The 17,420-nt window shown below is 44.4% G+C and overlaps 1 protein-coding gene and 1 long non-coding RNA gene across 2 annotated transcripts in view; one reads left to right on the top strand and one right to left on the bottom strand.

Moving 5' to 3' along the window:
- Window positions 1-17,420, top strand: part of LOC104653582 — a 29,984-nt gene that overhangs the window by 8,096 nt on the left and 4,468 nt on the right. Inside the window, exon 2 of the long non-coding RNA XR_746703.2 lies at window positions 5,450-5,568. This is a non-coding gene — a long non-coding RNA (uncharacterized LOC104653582). The remainder of the gene's footprint in view (window positions 1-5,449; window positions 5,569-17,420) is intronic.
- BCL6 (BCL6 transcription repressor) overlaps window positions 11,027-17,420 on the bottom strand; it is a 23,874-nt gene continuing 17,480 nt past the window's right edge. The window contains 4 exon segments of the mRNA XM_010352590.2: window positions 11,027-12,251; window positions 14,717-14,854; window positions 14,968-15,098; window positions 16,198-16,365. Of these exon segments, the coding sequence (XP_010350892.1) occupies window positions 12,108-12,251; window positions 14,717-14,854; window positions 14,968-15,098; window positions 16,198-16,365 (581 nt within the window). The 3' untranslated portion in view covers window positions 11,027-12,107.

Genomic DNA, 17,420 nt, shown 5'->3' with positions numbered 1-17,420 from the left:
TCTCTGAAGAACCTGGGAACCATATGATATGTATGGTTCTCCATATATTTAGGTTTATATATATATACACACACACACGTGCGTGTATACAATATACATATACATATGTGTATATATTACCTAAATATATGGAGAACCATGCAAATACACATACACACACACACACACACACACAGATACACACCCCACATATAGATCCTATCAATTCTGTTTATCTGGACAACGCTGACTAATACACCATGATTCTCTCTAAATGGGATTTCAGTAAAAGCCCGAAAACCTTTGCAAACATTTCTAGGTTTTCGACTGGAGGATTCCTGAAAGCGTGGGAAAAAATTCTCTGGCAATGTCAAGGGTCCACTCTGTTGGCACAAAGCTCTCTGTGGGGAGTCAGGAGACCCAGGTTCTTATCTCAAACTTGTAATAACCCTAGATAAATCAGTTGAGTACCCTGAGCATCAATTTTCTAGATGCCAAATTAGGAATTTCAAAGGTGCTGACCTCTAAAACCCCATTTTCTGCTGTGATTTTGGATGTCTAAAGGCACCATGTGAAGCAAAGTGCGCTCACTGCTCCTAATGCGCGTAGCCACCCCTTTTGCTGTTTCTGTGCATCTCTATCCTGGTTTTGGTGTGCTTTTGCTTCCAATGGCTCAAAGAGTCTTCCAGCTTGGCCTGCACTTTAGGATCCAAGGAATATAGGCAGCATCCAAGGGAGTCTATTTTTAAATGCATTCGGTAAGCATCTATTAACACCTTGTCAGGTGAGGCTCTGAGGCTACTGGCATGACTGAAACATGGTCCCTGCCCTCATGGATTCAGTCTGGGGCAGAGATAGTATTACCTTTATTTTTTTTTTCAGCCTTGAAGCAATCGACACCTGCACCGTGCACTATGCCTTTAGGGAACCCACTGCTCTTCTGTTAGAAGGAAACTCTCAGCTTTCCTTGTTTGACCCATGAGTTGTTTTGAGGGAATTTTTAAAAAAATGTATAAACAAGTGGAATTTTTCCAGTTCCCTTTTTATTGTTGATTTCTAACTTAACGGCACTGTTCTTAGAGGATGTGGTCTGTATGGCACCAATACATTGCAGTTTTCTAAGGCAACTGTTGATCTTTCTTAATTATGATTTTCTGTAGTTAATTTTTAAACGTTTATGCTGAATCAATTTAGAGAGATAATATGTTAATTACAACCTCAGACTCTAGAGCCAGATCTAGATTTTCCTGTCAGCTCTGCCAGTGACTGGCTGCATAAAACTGGGTGATGATCTCAGTCTCCACATCTGTAAAGTAAGAAAAATAAAACAGACTATTGCAGTGGGTTCCGGAGAGGAACAAATAAGCTCCTACTTGCACAGAACCAAAAACAGTTCTTGGCACATAGTGAGTGCTCGATAAATGTTATTTAATATTATTTTTCTACCTACATTATACATTCCATTTATAGAACATTCTCAAAAAAACAAAGTTATAGAGGTAGAGAACAGATCAGAGGTTGCCAGAGGTTAGAGATGAAGGGAGGGAAACAGGATGACGATAAAAAGGTAGCACAAATTGTCTTTGGTATGATAGTACTGTTGTATATCTTGATTGAGGTGGTGCCTATGTGAATCTGCAAATCCAACAAAATTGCATAGAAACACACATGCACACATGCGCGCATGCACATACACACGAGTGCACGTAAAACGAGTTAAGTCTGAATAAGGTCTGTGGATTATTCGCACTGTGTCAACTTCCTGGTTTGGATATTGTGCTATCGTTAGGTAAGACCTTACCATTGAGGGAAACTTGGAGAAGGGTACACAGGACCTCCCTACACTATTTTCTGTAACTTTTTGTGAATCCATAGTTATTTAAAGATTTTAAAAACTTCTAAATGCTCCTGGCACATGGTGAATGTCTAATAAATGTTACTACGTTTTGTCATAGCTGTTTTTCAAGTTTTTATGTATATTTAACACATATTAATTTTGAAATTAAATTCAGAACAATAGATACTATTTTTAAAAAGACAAAGTGTATCTCAGCAAAGTTCCATATTGTTACATGTAGAGGAACTTTGAGCCCTTTGTGGGCTGAAAAATGAATTAGAATTTCTGATAACTAGTGTCATTTTGTTCGCTCCTTTTGAATTGTGAAAATATCGGGAGGTATGAATAAGAAAACCCTAAGTCCCGAATCCATGCGTGTTGGTCTCGTGGACGCAGGAAAACTTGGGAACAATAGATGAGAATGGGCTGACCCCCAGCAGTTAGAACTCTGTGGCCTCGACGAATGGTTTATATTCCCAGAACACCCTAGTGAGAGCAGTTTCCTACCTCCATCACTCAGTTACTTTGACCAGAAAAGTCCTTGTCACTGTTTCCTAAAGGGCTCTTGAAGATTATCCCATATAGTCTTCGCATTTGCAGTCAGAAGCTGAGGCCCAGGGACGGTAGCTGGACAAAAGCAGAGCCTGGTCTTCAATCAAGGCGAAAGCTGTTTGCTCTGGGTCTCATTGTGGCAGGGCCTAGGACAGCAGAGATTTGATGCTGTCTCCCACCCACAACTACCCAGAGTCATTGAGTGTCATCAGGAGAACAATGCTTAAGGGGCACCTCCTCAGGCCCTCAGCACTGAAGGGGAACAGGGAGGGGATTGAGATGCACCCAGCCCACAGCCTAGGCACCAGCCGTCCAGGGACACCGGCCTACACTGTGATGCACGTGGGGAGCGCCATGGCATGTCCCGGTGGCTTCCTCTCTGTCCATGCCCAGAATTTACAATTTTGACCCTAAGAGAATACCAACCCTAAAAGCCTAAATTTTCTTCTTACACTGTTGTGAGTTGAAAAAGCTGTGCTCAGGGGTACACAAACGTTACCAGAGGAGGGTGTCCAGGTTCTTGGCATTTTGAACAAAGAATTGGACAAAACATACAAAGCTATGAAAGAATAAAGCAAAGACAGCATAAATTTATTGAAACGAAAGTATACTCCACAGATCGGCAGTAGGCTTGAGCAAGCACCTCAGGAACGCTGGTTACAGAGTTTTCTGGGCTTTAAATACCCCTCTAGAAGCTTCCCATTGGTTACTTGGTTCGCACCCTATGTAAATGAAGTAGTGGCTCACAATCAATCTGATTGGTCATGGAAGGTGACCTATCGGAGGCTGAAGTGAAGTTACAAAGTTACACTCCTATGCAAGTGAAGACTAGGCTACAATCAGTCTGATTGGTTGCAGGAGGGGACCAATCAGACGTACTTTCATTTTTAATCTGCAAGGCAGAAAAGCAGGAGGGGTGGGGGGAGCAGTTTGCGAAGGGAGTAGCCTCTGATTCTTTTGTTACTTGGGTGTGAAGAGGTGTGGGGGGGGGTTCCTTTTTTTTTTTTTTTTTTTTTTTTTGAGACGGAGTCTCTCTCTGTCGCCCAGGCTGGAGGGCAGTGGCCGGATCTCAGTTCACTGCAAGCTCCGCCTCCCGGGTTCACGCCATTCTCCTGCCTCAGCCTCCCGAGTAGCTGGGACTACAGGCGTCCGCCACCTCGCCCGGCTAGTTTTTTGTATTTTTTTTTTTAGTAGAGATGGGTTTTCACCGTGTTAGCCAGGATGGTCTCGATCTCCTGACCTCGTGATCCGCCCGTCTCAGGCCTCCCAAAGTGCTGGGATTACAGGCTTGAGCCACCGCGCCCGGCCCAGGATTTTCCTTTTTATTCAGTTCTAGGAAACCAGTGCAAATTGGCCTTAGGTTCTCTGTCTCCAGACCCTGTTCTCCTGCCTCACAAAGATAGGTGTACCTTTTTGTTAAATCACCCACTGACACACAAAGTTACTGCCCGTGCTAGCTGAGTGTCTGACAGCAAGTCAGAAGGCAAATGGTCTGTTCCCAGCCCTCACCCACTAGCCAGATGTTCTTAGGCCCTCCTCTCCGAACCTCAGTTTTGTCATCTGCCAAATGGGATATCTTGCTTCCTTAACTGGCGAGATTGTGGTGAGGATTAAGTGAACCCTTGGAGATGAAAAGCTTTTGTGATTTGTAAAGTTTTGTCATACTAGACACTAGATTAGTGTCGTATCATAAACCCTTGCCTCTCTCTACAGTTCTACTAGGAATTGACCTCTTTTGCCCAAGAATTGAGATATAACCCCTTACATTTTCAAGAAGAACTGGAAATTCCTGATCCCCAAAGGAATGATTCAGAGTGGAACTTTACACACATTCAAGTAGATCTCCGAAAGAAATATTTGGGGGCCAGAGCCCCCCAGTCAATTCTGTTGAATGGCTTTGCTGAGATGATGAAAAGGATTTAGAAAGAGAATAGGTACAAAAGCATAGGAAACCAACTCAAAAAATAGCACTGGTCCCATTTATACCTTCCTACTTCCCTGGAGCCAGAAAAAGTGGCACCTGCAGCCTTCACCGCTTGGTCTACCCTGCCACCTTGTGACTATTTGCTAGACTGCACCAGTAGAACAGCCTTAGAGAAAGCAGGGACCAACAGGAACCCGTAATCACGCCCTCACTCTTTTACTCCGTCACTCGACAAACTTGTACACATGCTCACAGTTGCTCAGGCTGAAGAAATTCACAGTCTGGAAGAAGAGAGGGACTGAAGGGAGGGTAAATGGAGAAAAGAGACTTGCTAGGCAGGGGTCTTGGTGTTTGCAAAGACACTGAAGCCTTACAGGTTTGGGAAATGGTGAGCTTCTCCATGTGACTGAAGAATAGGGTGCACCAGGTAGAAATGATGAGATATGAGGTTATAGCCTCACTCTCAGAAAATGATATGTGTGAAACCGTAAGCCTCTGTACGTTAGGGGAAAAAGTAACACACAAACCAACAAAAAACAAAGACAGACACAACTTGGTCCTTGGAGTGCAGGTTAATTCAGGTTACAGGAGCCATCCACTCCTCCGCAAATGGCCCCCAGACTTCCATGGCCCTTCCGTCCTGAGACTCCTAGGAGGAAACACATACTCTGAATCCCTCGCCATGATCAACATCAGTTTCTAAATGGCATAGGATCTTCTATAGTCTCAAGTTTGAAAGGGGCCTTAGAGTCATTTAATCCAACCCTCCCTGCAAGCCAAGATTGCTGCCAAGTCACCACGCATCTTGAACTTAAATTGCCTTCAGTGATGAGTTCGGATGCTCATCCAAAGCCCGTTCCACCTTTAGACAGCAGGAAATCCTTTATTCTATCAGGCTGAGTTCTTCCTGTTTATAATTCCTGTTCATTGATACAAGGTTCCCCTCTCCAGGGTTGTGCCAAAGAAGTAATCAGACATATGAATGTATATGAAGAAGGTAACCATTTAGTGGCAGCACTAAGTTTTGTGGAAATAGGAAATCAAGGTAGTATGATTTCTGAGGAACTAATACTGGCATAGGCTTTGGGGGAGCTGTGCCCTAGTCCTCATAGAATTTCTTTGCTTAATGTCACTTGGCTTCCTTTCCTTTATGATAGAGTTGGATTTGATCAGAATTCTCACTCCTGGTTCTAGGTCAGAATCACCTGGAGAGCAGGCAGCAGAATGTCTGAAAGCTCCCTATGGTCCAGAACTGCTGGATGAGACCATTAGTGGGGTAAGCTCAAATATTCCATGCTTATTCAGACATGATTAACGATAATAGTCTTCAGCTCTTGTTAAGGGGTTTTTATCAAGCCCATGATGGTCTGGTATGTAAGTTCTTGGTGATTCCTATTTCACAAAGACCTACCTGGATCTAGGGTTTTCTCCCATCTGCATGATCGAAGTGTGATTGTTCACGGAGCACAATTATTTTGTTCTGTCCTGCTCTTTTGGACAGAGACCCACCAGTGACATAAAAGACAAAACTAAAGAAAGAAGAGACGTATTGCCTGATCTTAGCCAAGTGCCATGACCTTCTTGTTCCCCATTCACCTCATCTGTAAGAGATAAGAGAAACCCACTTCAGTGAGTTGTCATGAGGGTAATTGAGACCATGAGTGTAAAGCCTACTGGTAATGAGAAGGCTCTTCAAATCTCAATTCTCTGAGTCTTTGACAGCTAGAAGAAAGTACAAACAAGAAGCTGGGGTGGCACCTTTTCTGAGAGCCTTTTTCCTCATCTTTCTTCCCATAAACAGCCTCTGTTGAGTTGTATCATGTCCCCACAAAATTCATATATTGAAGTCCTAACTTCTAGTACCTTAGAATGTGACCTTATTTGGAAATAGGGTCATTGCACATGTAATTGGTTAAGTTGAGGTCATTAGAGTGGGCCTTAATCTAACTCAAGTGAAGACCTCATAAAAAGGGAAGAACTTTGGATACCAAGACACAAACACAGAAACACCATGTGAAGATGAAAAGATTGAGGTGATACTTCTACCAGCCAAGAGTGCCAGATTGCCAGGAAATGACCAGAAGCTAGGAGAGAAGTCTGGAACAGATTCTTCCTTATAGGCCTCAAAAGAAACCAACAGTGCCAACACCTTGATCTCGGACTTCCAACCTTCAGAACCATGAGGGAATAACATTCTATTGTTTAAGCCGTTTCAGTTTGCGGTGCTTTGTTTCAGCAGCCTTGGCAAACTAATACATCTCTAGAGGTGACTCCTACTGGTGACATCAAAGGACAGCTCTGTCCAGATGGAAGGAGGCACTGAAGTTCCACAGAACCAGTGGGAGGCACGTGAAAACCCTGAGAGTGCCTCTCCATGGGCCAGCAGCTCAACAAGGCTGTCCACCTTGTACTGCCCTGAAAGAACAATTTGCCATTCTGAACATGCCCCTTCTCAAGATATGCTGAATCCATAGGAACATCATTTTTTAAAATTATACTTTGAGTTCTGGGATACATATGCAGAATGTGCAGGTTTGTTATACGGGTATACTTGTGCCATGCAACCCATCATCTACATTAGGTATTTCTTCTAATGCTATCCCTCCCCTAGACCCCAACTCCCCGACAGGCCCCGGTGTTTGATGTTCCCCTCCCTGTGCCCATATGTTCTCATTGAGGAACATCATGTATTAGCCATAGTTTTATATATTTTTGTGTTTCCTTGTAATTTTCCTTCCATATATGTCCATGGTTTGTTTTGTGATTTTGACTACAAACCCTTTAAGGGCTGGAACCACATTACAAACCTCACTGGGAGTTAGGTGATGTTTGATAAGAATTCTTGGTGTGACCTTAAGCATGTCACCTTTCCTTTCAGGCCTGGTTTCCTTGCCTATGGAAGAAATTATCATCGCTAAGCTCTCTCCAGTTACAATATTCTGTGATCCCAACTCCATATGTATTTACATACCCAACCTGCCTTCTTGGGGTCCTAAAGGGAAAGAAAGACCCAGGAAACTCATCTTTCAGATATGTTGAGCAGCTGTCATCTGGGGTTAAATGAGTCAGCCTCATTTAATAAGGGGCTAGACCCCAAAGGTTTGGGAACAATATAGTACTCAGGAGCTGTAAACCCCACTAGGCCCCTTTCCTAGACTCCAGAGTCCTCCTGCCTGGGCATCTGTCTTTCTAGAAGGCCACTGTTTTATGTTATTATTTTTTTCTTTTTTTCTCCCATGAGTCATAGAGAATGAGAGAAGGCCACTTTCTTAGTGAATGCTGAAGCTTTCTCTTCTTTGGAGACAGGCCCTGGATGCTGTATTTCGTGTAATGGGGAGCATGTCCACGGTAGGGCTGGGCTTCTGTGTACCATTTGGAAGCCTCCTATCTCTGCTCTGGGGGTGGGAGGAGCATTGCCTTTCCAATTGGGTACAGTATTTTCGGTAAATGACATCTTGTTTCTTACCTTGGAGGGATTACAGCATGCCTTGGCCTCCACTATAGAGAAGCTTGGGCCTAGTCAAAGAAGTGTTAGGGTCCTTCTAATGACAAACACCCCAGAAGCGTGGCTATCTGTGTATAAATTATGCTCTTTTGGTTCCAGGAAATAGACTCATACAGGCCAGTCTAAGTAATGGCAGTGGTGTAGAAATGGAGGCAGTGACCCCACTATTAAGTGGTTATAAGAGGGATGGATTATCCTAGAAATCTAAGACTAGAAACCCCCACACAATTATAAGCTTCACAAAACTAGATTCTGAACGGTCATCCTAGTTCTGGAACTCTGCCATTAATGAGGCCCCAAGCACTCTTCAGGATTCAGCTTTTCTCTGCTTCTCTTCCTCATTCTAATTCTCCTAGTGCTTACCAATGCATGTCTCTGGTAAACACAAGACAGTTTTTTATTATTATTAAATTTTTTTGAGACAGCGTCTCACTCTGTCACCCAGACTGGAGTGCAGTGGCATGATCTTGGCTCATTGCAAACTCCACCCCCTGGGTTCAAGCTATTCTCCTGCCTCAGCCTCCCTAGTAGCTGGGATTACAGGCTTGCACTACCATGCCTGGCTAATTGTATTCTTAGTAGAGACGGAGTTTCACCATGTTGGCCACGCTGGTCTCGAACTTCCGACCTCAAGTGATCCGCCTGCCTCGGCCTTCCAAAGTGCTGGGATTACAGGGGTAAGCCACTGCGACCAACCTTATTATTAATTATTACTGTGAGTGAGACAGAGAGAGAAAATGGAAACCCAGATTCCAAAGGGAATAGCTCATTTCTGCAAGAAGCCTGAGGCCTAACGATTGAATTGAGCAGATTAAAGTTCTACTGACAACCATCATGTGAACTCAGCACACCTGGACACTTTCAGCTGCACGACCTCGGACCAGTTCCTGCCTCCATTTCCCCATATTTAAAACAGAACCTGTGTAACCAGGCATGGTGGTGTGCCCCTGTAGTCCCAGCTACTCTGGAGTCTGAGGCAGGAGGATTGCTTGAGCTCAGGAGTTCAAGTGAGCTGTGATCATGTCATTGCCCCCCAGCCTGAGTGACAGAGCAAGACTCCATCTCTAAGAAAAATAAAATAATACATAAATAAATATTAAAAAGTAAAATGGAATATTTGCCTCTGGTTGTCCTTCCCTTAGGGTTGTGTAAGGAGCAGGAGCCTGTTCTCCACTCCCCACCCCAGGCTCTGGGTGGCAGTAGGAAAGTGCCTTCACCCCTCCTGCCTCAATCTTTTCATGGGTCAGATGCAAGATCTGAGCTAGATGATAGTACCATCCCATCCCTTCCAACTCCTAAATAGCTCTGCATAGTTCTGACCACCCTGCTTCTCTGAGATTACCCCTTACACATCCTTATCACCCTGGTCCTCAGAAACCTATCCTCTAAAAATCCCACAATGTAGAACATCACGCATATTCCATGTATTGGTGAAAAGTTGCATTTACATCATGCTTTTTAGTAAAGTTTTTATATTCCTTTTGCCCTGGCTTATCTAATTAGAGACTTTTCTTTTTAGTTATTATTGATTGTCAATTGGCTGCAGTCACTCACTCTTTGATCTTCCCTTTTGTTTAAATGGCCACCCACGCTATCTGCCCTCGCCCCTCCATCTCTCTATTAAACAGTAATGAAATGCAAACAAACTTGGAGGTACTCTGGGAGCAAAGGGACCCTGGGGCCAGCTTCCCTTAGGCCTGTGAATTGTCATTCCTGAAGCTGTCTGTTTTGTAAGTTCTTCTGCCAAGTTTCTATGGGAGCAGAGGGATCATTTTCTCCCTTTTCAAAGAGCAGGGTGAGTTGAGGCCTCGAGCTGGCAAGTCCTTTAAAGTCATTTTCAAAGGAAACCTGAGCTGAAAGGCCATGCAGCTGGCAGAGGGTGCTGTGCCTTTCTGAGGCTCTCTGTGGGGCGCTGCGTAGTCAGCTCCCATAGCTTCCCAGCACGTGCTCGGAGCCTGCTGCAAAGGCACTGCCAAGGGACACGACTGCCCAACAAGTGGGCCCACGGCCCTGGGGACAGGCTCAACTCCACATGCCCTCTCCATTGCCACCCAGGAACAGGAAGGGGGGTGTGCAGGCTTCTCCTCTGGGCCAGTGACCAGAACCACACTTTTCCTCGCTATTCTCAGGTCAAACTTGATCCTTGGGGTTTTTTGAGGTAAAATAAAACTAGGTGCCAAAGCAAGCTAGGTGAACTTGCATCTGAATCAGGGAATCATAAATGGTGAAGGTTGGGAAGGGGGACCCAGAGGGAAAGTACTTGTCCCAAGTCACACTGGAGGAGGTGGCTGAGTTCTACCACAGGGCTCTTGAGACAGGGCACTTCTGCAGGGACAGAGGTTTGCTTGGCTACTAACCATTCATAAAGCTTCTGAGTCTGCAGATGTCTGCCCATCACCCAGCAGACACCAAAAAGCCCACATGCACTCAGGCTGAGAAATACATGTCTGGAGCCACATGCCTTCATACTGCGCCATGAGCTGAGTGGAGAGAAATTGTTTGTGAAGCCAGGAAGCAAGATGGGCCTTCTCACTTCCAAGACTGGGCAAACGGAGGACCAGAGGAAGAAGAGATGCCTATGTCAGCAGAGCTAGCAGGGAAGTCATTAAATACTTAGCCTAGGCCGGGCATGGTGGCTCACACATGTAATCCCAGCACTTTGGGAGGCTGAGGTGGGCAGATCACCTGAGGTCAGGAGTTCGAGACCAGCCTGGCCAAAATGGCAAAACGCCATCTCTATTAAAGATACAAAAAATTAGCTGGGCGTGGTGGTGTGTTCCTGTAATCCCGGCTACTTGGAAGGCTGAGGCAGGAGAATCACTGGAACCCAGGAGGCGGAAGTTGCAGTGAGCTGAGATCGCACCACTGCACTCCAGACTAGAAGACAAAAAGCAAGACTCTGTCTCAAACAAACAAACAAACAAACAAACAAACAAACAAACAAAATGCTTAGCCTAGAGCTGAGTGGGAGATCCTTCCAAAATCTCCCACCTGAGCTCTTCAGAAAGGGCCTGGAGTCCACAGTCTCTCCTGGTGCTGGGATCCAAATGTGCGTTCATGCCAAGGTACCAGGAACCTAGCGTCATCTCAAATGATGCTCCTTTGTGAGACTGCAGCAGCCAGCAGCCCTCCCCTCCAAGAGCATTTTCCACTAGGTTAGGAGCTGAGGGAGCAAGACCCAGGCCAGGCCCCATTCCAATGCAAGAAAAGCCCTCCAGACCAAGCCCACTTGACTTTTCAACATTTTATTCTTATATTTGTACAGCTATATTTTACAATGCGGTAATGCAGTTTAGACACAGCCAAACCCTGTCTCCGGAGTAGTTACAACACAAGCATGACGCAGAATGGGATGAGACAAACGTTCCCAAAGAGAGTTTAGTTAGTAACAACTTCAAGTCCCTGTGTCTGCCTACACTTCAAAGAGGGATGGCACACGCTCGCCCATCATTGAAAACTTCCATGAAAAAAGGCACGTGAGGACACGTTGTACGGGTATATACAAACTGAAAACTAGAACAAAATTACACATTTTTCCTTCTGCAGATTTTTTTGTTCTTTTTGTTTTTTTTTTAATACACACTTTGTAAATTGTAAACCTTCACTTGCAAAAAAATACAAATACACTGAGGCATTTTAGACAAAATATTTTCTTACTTATACAGATGCAATACTTAAAATATTCTCTTAAGTGCTCTTTCTCAATAAAGATTCTCAGATCCGTGTCTGCCTGCAGATACAAAATCGAGCCTTTGACGCAGTTTTATATTTTTAATATATCTTTTTTAGGTTTATATATATTTATTTTATATATATATATATTTATATATTTACAACTCTGCCATATATTCCTTCACCTTTGGTTAAAAAAATTAAAGCCCTCTCTTTGATAACATACTGAAGTCTTGTCTTTTAAAAGAATGCACATTTACATACAAAAGAAACATCTGTTCCCACAAAACATATACATTCCTCATTTTGCAGACTAAAGTCAAGTCAGAACTTTTGCATACTCCCCTGCTTTGACATATAAAATGATTTTGCTTTTTGCTGACGTGGTTCACCTTACACATAGGAGAAGAAGCAATATGATTTTCTTAATGTTTTATGGCAGTGGGGGACGGGGAGCTGCAGCAGCTCCCCGTCCCCCAGGCCCCGATCCCCACCACCCCCCACCCCCAGCTATGATTTGCACTAGTGGATGAAAGAGGCACTACATCATGGGATGAACATTGTAAAGTGTTACAGTATCCTTTGGGTAGATAGATTCTGAGAAGGGGCTGGAGACGAAAGCATCAACACTCCATGCTTCAGCAGGCTTTGGGGAGCTCCGGAGGCAGGTCAGTGGCTGACACGCGGTATTGCACCTTGGTGTTGGTGATGGCACCATGCTTCTGGCGCAAGTGAAGTCGCAGCTGGCTTTTGTGACGGAAATGCAGGTTACACTTCTCACACTGCAGGGACATCAGAGGCAAACTGTTAGCTGTCATCAACCCAAGAAAGGTGTCATTGCTCAAAGACCCAGAGAGGAAGATTCTCCCTACAAGGCACAGGGGCAGCTCTTGCCTCTCCAAGGCCAGGTGAAGAACCCATATGCATCCAGGCTTCTGCCAACAGGTAAGCTAGCATCGTGCAAATGTCCATTCCCTGCTTTCCCAAGTGTTGCTTCTGCTTCTCCCTTGCTAGAGATGTCCTTCCCTGCCTTAACTCCACAAGTTCAAGTCTTATCCAAAAATGCAGTTAGATGCAAACTCCTCTAATTATTACGTCATTTCTGAATCTCTCAAGGATGAAAATAATCCCTGTTTTCCTTTGAGCCTCTGTAAGAGTTCTACCTTTACCACACAGCCCTCCGTGTGCATGGATCCTTCTCAAGGGGGTAACACTTTGAGGGACAATGGCTATTTTTCTCTGAACTTTATAATCTTCCTAGTACCTAACAGAACGTACCACTTATTCCAATTATACAATTAATCTAAACACACCTGGACAAATGGACTAGATCAGTCTGAATTCATGGATATTCTGGAGTCTAGGGTAAATGTTTTTAAATGCAGTGATATTCTTTCGTAGGGTATGTATCTTAGATAAGCTGACTAAACATTAGCAAGTGGAGCCATTTCTTGATTGAATTCAACGAATGGGTAATAAGCACTTTAGTTTAGATAAAAGTTACTCAGAAGTAACATGGATGACAAAATGTAAAGGGGTAATCTAGAGGAGATATTGAATGAGAAAGGACATTCCTAGATAAAAACAGAAAATGTAAGTAAATATGAACTTTAGCTTACAATTATATATCAGTATTAGTTCATTAGTTGTGACAAATCTATGGAACTAACGTAAGATGTTAACAATAGGATAAAATGGGTACAGCTTGGAGCCCTCGGTACAATCTTTGCAATTTTTCTATAAATCTAAAACTATTCTAAGACAAAAAGGGTAATAAAATATGTTCAGATAGAGTATATGTTTTAAAGTGAAAATGGAAATAGATTAAGACAAATAAAAAATGAGCAGGGCCATGTGTAAAATCTCTGGTCTTGGGAGACACAGGGTCTACCGTATCTATGCCATTCACCGCTGTGTGTCCCCAGCCATGTCATTTCTCTCTCCGGGCCTTGGATCTCCCTTCTGAATAGCTGGGTCAATACAGGCTGAAAGTCATTCTCAACTCTGATATCCTATGCATCTAAAATTCTAGCAAATCATTATCATAGTAGATATTTATTTTACTGTTACTATATGCCTGTGCTACACTCGACACTTTAATAATTAGTTAATACTACAACTTCATGAAGTAGACACTATTATCAAACTCACTTTACAGATTAGAAATCAAGGTGCTAAGGGGATAACTAATTTGCCCAAGAACAAACAGCAAGTAAGAAGATATTCACTCACAGCTTGATAAACAAGTGAACAAAAATAACCATGTTTTGCAGGTTAACATGGTAGGTAGGTTAACCATTCATTGATTACTTGTTGTTCCCCTCACCACCTAGAAGGATGTCATCAAATCCTCAAAGCAACCACAGGCAAAATGTACACAAATGAGCATGGCTGTGTTCCAATAACCTTTTACTTAGGGACAATGAAATTTAAATTTCCCATTCATTGATTACTTGTTGTTCCCCTCACCACCTAGAAGGATGTCATCAAATCCTCAAAGCAACCACAGGCAAAATGTACACAAATGAGCATGGCTGTGTTCCAATAACCTTTTACTTAGGGACAACGAAATTTAAATTTCATATACTTTGCACACGGCACAAAATATTCTTTTGCTTTTTAATTGTAAAAACCATTCCTAGTTCATGGAATGTTCAGACATTGGCACACAGGCTGTAACTGCTGAGACCCAGCCCTAGAACTCTACAATCCCAGGGACCCACCCACAGTGTCGTGCTGCACAGCTGGCCACCTCCTCTTTCTTAAAATGACTCTTCTCTATGCTTTTTTAAAATAATTTTTTCTTGTAACATCATTAATTCTTATAACATTCTTTTTGTTCTCCTCCTCCCGAGAGTGTTCCTTCTCAAGCACCTTAGCTCCTCTTAAATGTGCATCTAGCCCAGTATGGGGTGTCTAGTAGGCACTCAATAAGTATTTGTGAAATGAATGAATCCAGGTGGAGGGAATCAAATATATGTATCCACAGTCTAGACTCTTCTCTAAGGCCCAGATCACCTAGTCCGATACCCCCATTTTAAAGACGAGTGCCCTAAGGCTTGGGCCAAGGTCAAGCAGGGTGCCTGGCCATCAGATCCAGATCTAGGTCTTCCAACCATTAGCATAGTGGTTGCCCCACTGTGTGCTTGAGATGGTAGCAAACAGTTCTACTGTCTCCCTGCTCCACCTCCTTCCCTGCCCTCCACATCCCCGCAGGCCAGAGAGCGGCCTCAAGAGGCTTACGTACATGGTATGGTTTCTCTCCTGTGTGGATTCGCAGATGGCTCTTCAGAGTCTGAAGGTGCCGGAAACGGGTGCCACAGATTTCACAGGGATAGGGCTTCTCACCAGTGTGGATGAGCACGTGGGCACGGAGGTGGGCCACCTGAATGAAGAAGAAAGCATGAGAGGTCACCTGGGGTGGGTTGCAGGCCTCTGAGCAGCCCCTCATCAGCACACAGGGACTGACCGGTCCTTTCTCCAGGCCACTCTGCTCACCTGTACAAATCTGGCTCCACAGGTTTCGCATTTGTAGGGCTTCTCTCCAGAGTGAATTCGAGTGTGGGTTTTCAGGTTGGCTGGTCGGTTGAACTGGGCCCCACAGATGTTGCAGCGATAGGGTTTCTCACCTATTACCGAAAAAAGGGGAAAAAGAAAAGCCATATTCAATAAGGAAGGTCTCTGCAGTCTCTGGCTCCTGGATTCCTAAGCGGCCTGCTCCTCCCTGAGGACACTTGTGTTTTCCTTTCCCTTAGGGAATGTCGGAGAGAGAATCCAGGGGCCTGCCCCATGCCTGCCAGCCCTCTCACACACACCTGCATACCTTGCAGGGGACCAGGGCCAAGAAACAAGTGGTGGCATGGAGTAGCAACAATGCCAGGTGTGGGATAGGAGAGGGGGAGGTTCCAGGAAGCCTGGGCTTTAGAAGCAGCTTTGTCATTAAGATGATCTGCCTGTGAAACCTGGACAAGTCACTCTCCTTCTCTGGGCCTCAGTTTCCCTTTCTGCAACCTGAGGGGCTACTTCAGATTACCTGGGAAGACTCTTCTAGCTTTTCCCTTGAATAAGACAGTTTCATTCATCAACTCATTCACCAGGGAGACATAATCAGGCTGCTCTAGTTCCCCTCTTTTAGAACAAACATATTTTTCCAGTTGTGGCAACTACAGCTGGATTCCATTTGCAAGAGGGGTGGGGCTTGGGTCTGAGTAGATGCTCAGGCAGAGGAAACCAATAGAATGGCTGAACCTTCCTTCCTGAAAGTTTCTGGGACAATAGGGCCATTTACAGTACTAAGAGAGATTTTAAACAACAATCAGGTCATGAGAAGCTACCTGGTAAAGGAATGTGAGTTGATAAGGAACAAGTTATTGAAAGAAATTAAGAGAACTTTTTTTTTTTTCCGGCTTTACAAAAATCGAATCTATTTGTCTTCCCCAGACTTAAGTCTCTTCACCTGTACATGGGATTAACACTTCTGACCCCAGCAAAGGCAGAAAAGCAGGATAGAGCATCTCAGAGGAAAGAGAAAGGACACAGGGAGTGGATGAGTCAAGGTCACCAAGCAAAGACAAGACAGCGTTAGGCCCCTCGTTCAGGCCAGGATGGGGCCTGCCTCCTGCCTTGCCCCACCAGGTCTTCAGGCCCCACGCAGCTTTCTCTAGGATCCTTTCCCTGTCCTGCCCCAATAGTTGTGGAGACTTCGGGTCATGTGCGGCAGGGCCATACCGGTATGGACGGTCTTGTGGCTGGCGAGGTTGCCCTTGTAGCGGAAGGAGGCCTGGCAGCGATCACACTTGTAGGGTTTGTCACTGTGGGTCTGCAGCGTGTGCCTCTTGAGTGAGGCCTCCTCAGAGAAGCGGCAGTCACACTCATTGCAGAAGAAGGCCCCGTTCTCTGTTGGAGGGTGGTAGGGGGACACCAGCGTCAGCACGAGGAAGGGAGGTAGGGCTCTAAGGCCACTCTCCTCTGTAGCTACCCCGTGCCAAACTGAACTCTCAGTCCCTCACTCACCCACCCGACATTGATGGGAGCTCAGAGCAAAGGATCTGTGGGGACTTTATTTTTCTTAGCATTTAGAGTCTTAGCCATAGAGAAGGGAGAAAGGAGAGGGACTGAATTAAGGTACAGAAGGGAAGGTCAAACAAATAGGTGTTCAGAGGGCCTGCGCCAGTGTGAGGAAAGCTCAACAGAGATTTTCTTTCCCCAAGAGCTCTGAGAATTGATTTTTAAAAATAAGTTTATGGTTTTATTTACACTGATACACAGAAGCCCTCAGGCAAGACCCTTTACCTCTGAGCCTCTCTCTGTATCTCTGTCTTCAAAGTCAGATAATAAATCCCTGTCCTGCCTACCTCACAGGAGGATATTATATTACACAAAATAAAACACAAAGCATTCCAGGAATGTAAGATATAGGTCAATTCAATTCTACTTTGAGGTCACTGAAGGAGGAATTAATGATGAACACTGTGGTCACCCTTGCACCTATCTGGATCTCATGTCTCCAAATCCTCCTGTGAGATTGGGAGACCAAAGCTGATGGTGGAAGTGGGAACAGAGGCCCAGAGAAAAAGAACTGGAGTTCAGAGCAAAGGCAAAACTAGCCAGGGGGCAGGAGGGGACAGTTCTCACTCTTCCATCTATGGGTCCATGACTCTGTGCCAAATCTCTTGGTGGAAGCAGCTGATTTTTTTTTTTTTTCATTTGTTGTAACAATTTGAAAATGACAAGTCACGGTGATTTAACCCTGATTAGGTACTACTGGGCTCTATTACTGTAGCCAGAGCTGGGTGAAGAATTAGACTTTTTTGTCTGGTAAAAACTGGGAATGCAACCACTGACTATCCAGAAACTCCAATTCAATAATTCTCTTCAACTCTTTTAACTCGACTAATATTACTAAGTTCCTACTCCATGCTAGGGACTTACTACTACCTATGAGGGATGCA

Source organism: Rhinopithecus roxellana, chromosome 1 (genome assembly GCF_007565055.1).
Source record: "Rhinopithecus roxellana isolate Shanxi Qingling chromosome 1, ASM756505v1, whole genome shotgun sequence".
NCBI classification, from domain to species: domain Eukaryota; kingdom Metazoa; phylum Chordata; class Mammalia; order Primates; family Cercopithecidae; genus Rhinopithecus; species Rhinopithecus roxellana.
Note: the sequence above shows the minus strand (reverse complement) of the source record. Positions and strands in the feature narration are given on the sequence as shown.